We start from the raw sequence: 9,798 nt of genomic DNA on the forward strand, positions 1-9,798 counted from the left end.
CCTGTCCACTTGTCAGGTTGTGCAGATCACGAGAACGACAGCTAACTTAGTGGGGCCCTGGGCTAAACTCTTTACACTTATTTCGCATTTAGCCCTGCCCACAGGTGCCTAAGAGAACCTTCGATTGGCATTCAAGCACTATCTTTCACCCCGAGACCCGCAGGAAGTCAGCGAGAGCGGTTCCCTCTGGCTTTCCAGATAGCAAAATGAGTCACGAGTTATTAAAGTGTGTCGTGCGGGGACAATGAAAGAGCCTGAGCCGGCGCTGGAGGAGAATCTCAAGATGCTATTTCTAATGGCGGCCTCTACCCTCAGTTGACATTCCCTCCCACACAGTGGTGGCCCCAGGGATGGTGAGCGACAGGCATCGCCCACCCTGAGGGAGAGTTCAAAACTGAAGCATGCGAAGCATGACACAAACATGAAGTGTGGAAAACGCATTCCTCGCGAACGGTTCCCCGTCAAATTCCCCGCATCCCTCTTCGACGACGTTATCAGGAGCATCGTTCAACCCGACCCATTGGAGCGCGCCTACGAAAAAGGCTGAAAAATGTGACCAATCAGGAAAGTTATTTTTGTGAGAAAGAAGAAAAATGTCACCAAAAAGGGTCAGGAGATAACCCTCCTGGGCCGAAAATAACTGCCCGGCTGGCAGAGCCGTCAGGGAACAGGCGGAGGACAAGAGACGTAATGCAGAGCGCTGAGGGAGCTCCAGTGGAGTGAAGCGGCCGAGGGATGAGGAAATTGGCCTAATTTGGGAACATGAGCCCAACGGCATTGCTCAGATTCCTGCGAGAGAATCTGGCTAACTTTCAGTTCTGCGTCCTAGGAGGAACACTGAAGGGATGGGGGGGTGGAGAGAAAGGGAACAGCTGTGACTCAAACATTTCTCCAGACAAGTGGATGAATAAGGGTCGTCAAGCGAGAACCAACCCCCGCTCCAGAAGGATTCCCGGGGAGTAACCCAAAAGCCACTCTCTGCTGGGAGCTCTGTGCGCCGACCTGTCCGGCAGGTAGAAGAGGTCAGGTGGTGGAGAAGCACCTGGCTGGAGTCACAGAGACGAGACTAGAGTCGGAGATGAGCTGAATGACTCTGGACCAGTCACCCAACCTCTCAAAGTCTCAGTGTCTTCAAAGTAAGATGAGGTCAGTGGAGCACCCAGTTCAAGAGCTCCCGTGAGGCTTACGTAGGACATTGTGTGCAATTAACAGAGAGGAGGCAGCTGTTCCAATGCAAACCAAACTTATTATTAAAAGGACAATCTGCAAGCCAAAAGTTAAGCCGCAAAGAGGTCTAGACCCAAGTGAGAAGTGTTCATCCAAAAGACAGGCCAGCCCTGGGCAGGTTTTGCCCGAGATTACTTTCCGCCAACAGCATCGTCCGGTAATGTAACATCATGGTAGAGAGCGCCCTGGTCTTTTCTTGAAGGAGCTGCGTAAGAGCAGAATCATTTGAATCAACAGAAGGTGAAAGGTCAAACAGAGAAATCCAGTTCAATTCTCAGAGCTGCCCTGACAGGAGGAAGTTAGACACTGCAGGCAGGAAGACACTCACCATGGAATCATCTTCCAGCACAATTCTCAGCAACCGTAATTGTTCAGCACCCATACCAAATACCAAACCAATAGCAAACTGCCAGCTGAACTAGGCATCTATGATCCACACCTGATTTGTGACAGGTGGCCCCATAACCCCCAAAAAGAGAAGAGTGCAGTCATAAACTTTCTTGGTGCTTACTGTTTTTTGAGACATTCCCGTGCGTCGGGTACTGGGCTAAGCACGTTATGTTCGTTACCTAATTTCGTCTAAAGCAGGAACTAGAACTCTAACCAACTCTGAGCTAGTAAAACTTCACCAAGAGCTCATCTTTCAGGTGACTCAGTACAACTAGACAGTTGACGTTCTTTGAAATTATCTGAAATTTCCAGAATGACTAAGCAAATAAAGAGACATTCCCTCTCCTCTCAGAGAGGGAGGAAGCATTTAACAACCTGGACTGCGCCACCGGGATCCTAGAGGCGGAAAGGCCCAAATGGTTACAGAGAAAATGGGCAGAAGGAAAAGATCCACAAGAGCTGACAAAGGCAACTCAGGCAGGTATCCTGGGATTTCAGGGCATCTAATCTTCCACCGAACTCTACACAACTTTAAATTAGAAATCTGGAGAGGAATGTGGATTTGTTGTTGTTATTACTAAAAATAATTCTTTCCTGTCATACCCAAATCTCTGAATAAAACCTTTGTATGAATTGTTTTTTGAAAGAATGATGACACATTGGTTGCAAATGGCCCACTCAACAGCCCTTCTCCTCTTCTCCCTAACTCCAAACCCCACCCAGTGTTATGGCTGTGGCAACATGCCTGGTTGAAAAGTCCCTTGAAATTTACGGTGGTTTTTAAGAGCCAGTTCTGACCAATGAAACGTAACTAGAAGTCTACTTGGTGAGGTCTGTGGCTACTGTTTTCCTCATAAGAAGGAACAAACTTAGCTGGCATGCACCTTGAACTCTTCTACTATGGCCCCTCCTCCTACCTAGAATGCAGATCTGATGCCCGGGGAACCACCAGCCAGTTCACAACCATAACAGTGAGAACAAGCCTCGAGCCGCAGGTGGCGGAGTCAGAAGCCAGGAGGCCCCGGGGTAATGCAGGATATCGCCCAGTCACTGCACCTGCCCTGTTCTGCCCTCCACTGGACTTCCTGCTATTAGAAGACTCATGCCTGCTTGATTCAAAAACTGGGGTCAAGTTTCTGATCCATGTGGTCGAATTCAATACTGAGAGATACACAAGGGTACCTGAAAATCAATCCGTCCTGAAAGACCAGGAGTTTTAAACTTCAATGGAAGTAGCACACGGCAGATGAAACGTGAGTAAATCTGAGCAGGTGTACGAAAGGAAGGAGTGGCAAACTGGACAAGGGAGGCCGCATGTAAGCAAGCACCGGTATCGGTGCCAGCCAGCTCCGGCCAGCTGTCGCCATGGGGGGACGCCGGCCCAGCACTCCCACTGTGCCAGAACTTCCGATTTTAAAGAGAAGCCCAGAATCTGGATTTTCACGTGAAGTTTCCTAATTCATAAACAACCCAATGAAAACATTTTAAACGCTGTGCAGATCAAACAAGACCTGACCGTATGCCACATTCAACCCAAAGGCTCCCAGGTTTTAATCTTAATAGAGGGGGTTAAGGCAAAATAAAAAGAACATCTAAGTACCAGAGAGATAATAATGATTAGTAACAAACTGCGAGCCATGTGCCAGATTGTGTGAAGGGCTTGCATCTATTAGCTCATGTTTTCTTTTCAGCCGCCCTGTGGAGGATGTGAAATGATTATCCCCGGCTTATCGATGAGGGAACTGAGGCTGAAAGAGGTTAAATAACTTGCCCGGAGTCCTAGGCTTCATGGGTGGCCGAGCCAGGATTTCAACCCAGGCCCGTATGACCCTGAGGCCGGCGCTCTTCCCCACTCTTCCTAAGGCATGCCCGCACACCCAGGAAGCACAAACACTGCTTTGGATCACTACTAGTTTACCCGTGGATAAATCAGTCAGAGCCCTCGAAGGCACTTCCAAGTCAGTTTGACAAGAGACCCAGGCTCACATCCTCCTACGTCGCTGTCCTTTAATAGAAATGGCAAAGCATTGGCCAGTGCCCGTCTATTTGCTAGTTTACCGAGCGAACGCACGTGTGCGTAGTGCCGTTCAGTTTACCAAAGCACGGTCGAATGCATCCCTCTCGTAATCCCCGCAGCAACCTGGTGGTATTGTTACCACCACCTGCCAGATAATGAAATGGGAGATTAGAGAGAGGAGTGGACTTGTTCAAGATCCAGGCCATTAGCAGAGCCGGGTCTCAGGCTCCGGTCTGTCCAAGCCGTGTGTTCTCTCTACTCTGGCAGGATGTGCCTCTTCTTCCCCCACCAGAGCGTCCAACTCCACCACCCTGCTTCAAAATCATCATTCCTACTTAACTACAGGAACTGCAGCTGTCTGACCGCCCCCAGGTACCATTCAGTACGTTTTCATGGACAGCTTCATCCTAGAATATAGTCAGCGAGAGGGCAAAGAAAAATATATCAAGTCATACACTCTGAATCGGAATGTAAATGGGCACACACACAAGTCTCGGGATCTAATTTTAGAAAGAAACAGCCAAAATGTCCCACACAGCACAGTGCGCATCTGGCCCTGAGGGAGGCTGCCCACACGGCCTTAAACCTCCGTCAGCCCAGGGAGACCAGGAATGCTGCATTTCTGATGTGCATGTCACAGCCAGGCACCGGTTGGGTGAAGAACAGAATGACTTTTCATCACGTTCTCCCAGAAAAATGCTAAGGCCCAGAGGTAGGTATCCCTGGGGAAATCAGTAGGTATTCCAGAGAGGCTGAAACCCTGAAAAGTTCATCCCAGTCTGCAACTTTGAAGTTAGGTACTCACAGGACTGACTCTCACCTGGGAGCCAAGGGGAAGGCGATGTGCGGCTGAACAATGCCTACCGACCCCAGCCTAGAAGCTGATTTGGTGTGGGGGTGACACAGAGCCTCAAGGCCGTCAGGTCATTCCAGGACAGCCTTCCTGGCCCACCACCTAACCATGACGGGCGGCTAGAATCTCCTTCACAGTTAAGTAGTTAAGCAGACGTGTGATTAGTCCTTCTGGCCGCCAGTGATCACGGGAATAGAAGTTCCACGATGGCAGGAGATTCTGTCCCTTTTTATCACTGAGATATGCGAACCCTGTAAAATGGTACCTGGCACACAGTAAACTTCAATAAATATTTGTTGGACAAAGGAATAAATGATTTGCTGTTGAGATGCATCCTTTTAGACCCACAGTCTAAAGCGGCCAGAGGCCAAGAGGAGACTTCCATTAACCTAGTCACGTGCTTGCACAGTTCTCTTTAAAGACATCCACGACTGCAGTTCGAGTCGCAGTATGGACCGCAGTTCCATACCCAGTGTTGGGTATATGTGTTCTCTCACCGTCTTCCTAGATTCTACCACCGCTCCCCTGAGCTGTGCTTCCAGTGCGCCACCCCAACCCCCACCCTGCAACACTCCTTCTCAGCTTCTAAGGGCCCCATCGCACACGGTGTACTTCACCCCGAGTCTTTGCACTGTCAACGGCATGCCCTGTTCCACGCTGGGCACTGTGACCAACAAAGGGGTACAATGGTAAAGCACAACCTGACTTCCAAAAGCTCACATCTTGTGAGGGAGCCAGGCAGGTAAACAATTAGAATACAACATAAGAAGCGCCATAATGTAGGTGCCGTGGCCAAAGTCACAAACTGACAACCCTCAGGCCCAATCTGGTCCATATGATGAGTTGTCATAATTGGTTGCTAACCTGTAAAAATGTGTTGCTTTCTCACCACATTTTAGATGGCCAGCATCTCTTGGAAAATCAGAGGATCCGGCAATACCGGGTATTCTCCAGTATCACTAGCTTTCGCTAGGCAGTGGTTACCTCTTTCCAGGGGACATGTGCCACACACAGCCACACCCCCCCTTCCCACAACCCCTTTCTATAGTAAGTGAGAAAGGGAAAGATAAACTGAAAGGGCCATGTACAGAAATGCTGGAGAACTTGCTTCCTAGAAGGGTGAAAAACATCCCAACATATGTGATATGTAAGTAGCTGTGTCTGTGTCTTGTCCCCAGCATGCTTTGCTCATGCACCTGCCGAGCCCATTGTAATGGCTTTGCCGCGTAGATCCCTTCATCTATTTTATACCTGCTAGGGCCAACGAGCTGGATAACTGAGAAGCCAGGTTTCCTGCTGCTTGGGAACTGTCTCGTGGGGCAAACAGATCCATAAAAAGAAAATGAGCACACGACGTGAGAACATATACACGTTCTATAATAGGTACCACGGGCACCAAGAAGAAGGAGCCCTAAGATGGCCTGGAGGAGTTAGGAAGAACTGACGGAGGGATTACCCTGAAACTGACTCTTGAAAAGGGCAAAGTTTGCTCAAATGAACAGAGGAAAGTGCAAAGGGGCTCTGCGTAAACTTCCAAAAATAGCGCCCTGGCATTAAAAGTGTTGCTCATCAGGATTACCCACCCTCCACAGAGCAGCTGGATAAATTCCCACAATTCCAGGGCACTCGGAGAAGTTTCCAGGAAAGTAAGGCCAGTACTTATCCCCTTCCTGCCTGAAAACTGTAGAAAGTGCAGGTCACCGCTGAGAGCAAACGTCCAGTTGTGTAATCCAACCTTACGTCATCAGCATGCCTCACTGGCATTTATTCGGTAGAAATAAAAACCTGGATTTCTCCGGGATTTTCAGACTTCCCAGTTACCCCTGCCTCAGCAAGCTGAAGAACATTCTCCACTGAGAATATAAAGCAATGCAGAAACTGCTCTGGCATCAAAGAAAAACGTTCTTCTGTCATTTCCTGCAAATAGGACAAATGCCAAGGAAGGGAATCCCCAAATCAAGACAGGAGGAAGGGATGGTGTCAACGAGAAGCCATATGGAATACCAAATCCTTGCTGATTAAGTAATTACTAACTCTGGGGCACCTGGTGGCTCAATCCGTTAAGCGACCGACTCTTGATTTCAGCTCAGGTCATGATCTCACGGTTCGTGCTGTTAGCACGGAGCCTGCTTGGGATTCTCTCTTTCTCTCTCTCATTCTCTCTCTCTCTCTCTCTCAAAATAAATAAACTTGCAAAAAAAAAAAAAAAAAGCAATTACTAACTCTTAGCATTTTTTTGTAACACCCACCTCTCCAGTCAGAATCGAAGAGGAGTTCTTGTTACTGAGATGATTGTCCACTTGAGCTGACTCCTGCTGAGCTCGGCGACCCATCTTGGGCCCCTGTAAGGAGAGATGGGGAGCGCTGCTGACCCAAACATCTTTGAGCCACTATGAGGACAAGAATTCTGGGAAGGTAAGCAAGGACAAGACGTATGAAGACGTGGTGGAGGATGGGATTTGAGTAACTTGAATATATTTCTCAAAAATGCTCCAAACCCTGAAAACAAAGCACCTGACATCATTTCTATTTAATAGGAAAATATGAAATTCCTGGATTAACGATCACAAGTTTCTCTCTTAACTACCAGAGATCTTTCCTACCCAAAGAAATGCAGCTAGACTTTCCTCTAGAAGGAACAGAGATCTCATGTGAGGCACTGGATTAAATGCTTCCCATGCGTTATTCCATTTCATTTTCACTGCAGCACTTTGAAGTAGATACCAACGTCTCCATTCTAGAGATAAGGAAACCGAGGTTCGGGAGGGTTCACTTGTTTTAATTAAAAAAATTTTTTTATTATAATTGACACACAATGTTAGCTTTTTTTTTTTTTAACCCAGTAAGCAGCTTCATACTCCATTTGACCTCAGCTCCTAGCCATTCCTCCGTGTTAGAAATCCGAGTCTTGATTTCCTAAATCATAAAACTGAAGTAACGCCCACCTCCTCGTGGGAACTCCGGTCAAGAAAAGGCCACTCCAGCCTGCCTGCCTTCTTTTCAGGCGTTAAAACACTGCGGTTTTTACCATGAACTTCTGGCAGGTGAAGTCCCACGGAAAAAGCCCTAGGGTAGGTGCAAGTGCGACCCTGACCAGGATCTCCCCCCCACCCCGCCCCAATCACCCTTCAGATATGTCCTTTCTAGGGGAGTTAGCACTCGGGGCTCCAGAAAGCGCAGACTGGCTGGGAAATTTCCCACCGGTTCCGGAGGCCTGCAGGCGCAGGATCTGTTTTCTGCTTTTGGAGAATTTTAAAGAAAGCACACCCCAGGCCGGGGGCGGGGCAGCTGAGGCCGCCTCTTCCTCGGCCTCACCCCTGCGCGGCTCTGGGCCCGGCCGCTGGGGACAGGCCAGGCCGAGGCGCCTCAGGGACGCCGAGCCGGCTAGGTCGCTCCTCCCCACCCGCCAAATCCTAGCCCCAAATCCCCAAGTCAATCCTCACGGAGGTGGCCGAGCCGCGGCGTCGCTCCTCGCCTAAGTCCAGCACGTCCTCCATCTCCGCGGCCGCCTGACGTCACTTCCTGGAAACCAAGCGGCCCAGTCGCGTCCCTGACAATGGCTCCGCCCCTTCATCTCAATATTTAAAGGATCCGTGGCATCATTCCTGGATTCCGTGTGCCACCTTTGAATTTAAACCAAAACTTCCCTAAACTTCCTCGCTTGACAGTTCTGGAAGAAACCTCCAGATATTAAATCCCGCTAAGGCTGGTCCTGTGGGACAGTGAAAAAATGTTAGTCTTTAGGAACTGTCTACACTTGTAGATCTGTTTAAATATTATTCAGTGCAGGGTTGTCTCGGTGGCTTAGTCGGTTGAGCGTCCAACTTTGGCTCAGGCCCTTTTTCTCACAGTTTGTGAGTTCGAGGTCTGCATCGGGCTCTGTGCTGACAGCCTGGAGCCTGCTTTGGATTTTGTGTCTCCCTCTCCCTCTGCCCCTCCCCCACTTGTGCTCTGTCTCAAAAATAAACATTAAAAAAATTTTTAATTTAAATATTAAGTGCAAAGCATTAGCTAATAGTAGTAATTAAATTGATCCTTCCTGTTTAGCTTCCTATATAGCCCTTGCAATGTACAAACGACCTTCACAGTTATTAGCTCACATGAAGGGCATAATAACCGTATGTGGAAAAACAAGATGAGTTGTATTGTTTCCATTGGACAGTAAAGAAAACAGGCTTACAGGTGGGGGAGTGGGGGGGGGGGTGTCAGGTGCAAATAGTTTCTAATAGAAAATGCAATATATACAATCTCTGCCTTCAAGAACTTTACGAAGAGGCTGAACAAAGATGTCAAATACCTTAGTAGTAATAACATTCAAAAGCATAAGTAATCTCTCCAACAGCCCCACAAAGTGAGCACCAGTGATATCTGCATTCAACAATTGAGGATATACGAAGGTGCAAAGATGTGGCTTGAGGGAAATCATCTGAGTGCTAAGCAGCAGAGCCAGTTCCTTTTTTTTTTTTTAAAGTTTATTTACTTATTTTGAGACAGTGACAAAGAGTGCACATGTGGGAGGGGCAGAGAGAGGGAGAGACAGAATCCCAAGCAGGCCACATGCTGTCAGCACAAAGCCCAACGATGTGGGGTCAAACTCACAAACCATGAGATATCAAGAGTCCAAGAGTCGGAGGCTTAACCAACTGAGCCACCCAGGTGCCCCCGCCAGGTGCCTTTGTGACACCAGATCTTACAAGAGTACTTTTCTCCTGCACATATTACTGGGTACCAGCCATTCTCCTAGGCTAACCGAGGAAGATATCCCTCCAATTCCCAGCCTAATGGGGCAAGCAAGTTGAGTCTTCATTGATTCTTCATGTAAGATCCCCAGGTCAACACCACTGGCCAGGTCCCTGGTCCTGATCAGCTGGAACCCCCAGAGAGATGGTCTCATGGTCCTGAAAGTGAGCAAGATATCACTGGGCATAAGGTCAAAAAAAGTGAGCAAGATATCATGCTGGGCATAAGGTCAAGATGACCACTGCTAAAACGTGAGGACTTGAGAGTGGAAGTGGCACCCCTTAAAAGTGGATTGCAAGCATTTCTTCAATACCCAATAAATTACTCAATTCAACTGGGCATCCCCACATGTTTACTGGTTAGGGCCGTGTGTTCACATGCCTTGTGACAGCAACAGCACTGCTTGGATGTCAGAAGATTTGAGGTCTTATCCTGGCTCTGCTGATAACTACCTGTGTGGCCAGGCAGAGCCCTCTGGACCTGTCTCCTCCCTTGTAATTGCTCTTAGAGATTACCCTAAGATCTGATTCTCAATGAAAATACCCTGTTAGATTTTAATCTGAAGAAACAT

General features: G+C 48.3%; 1 protein-coding gene across 1 annotated transcript in view; it reads right to left on the bottom strand.

Annotated features, from left to right (window-relative positions):
- The window catches only part of IFT43 (intraflagellar transport 43), an 80,707-nt gene extending 72,703 nt beyond the window's left edge, over positions 1-8,004 (bottom strand). The window contains exons 1-2 of the mRNA XM_049611377.1: positions 7,931-8,004; positions 6,737-6,829 (exon numbers count right to left, since the gene is read on the bottom strand). Coding sequence (XP_049467334.1) covers positions 6,737-6,829; positions 7,931-7,984 — 147 coding nt within the window. The 5' untranslated portion in view covers positions 7,985-8,004. The remainder of the gene's footprint in view (positions 1-6,736; positions 6,830-7,930) is intronic.
- Positions 8,005-9,798: the final 1,794 nt, after the last annotated feature.

The sequence above is a fragment of the Panthera uncia genome (assembly GCF_023721935.1).
Source record: "Panthera uncia isolate 11264 chromosome B3 unlocalized genomic scaffold, Puncia_PCG_1.0 HiC_scaffold_1, whole genome shotgun sequence".
In the NCBI taxonomy this organism is placed as follows: Eukaryota; Metazoa; Chordata; class Mammalia; order Carnivora; family Felidae; genus Panthera; species Panthera uncia.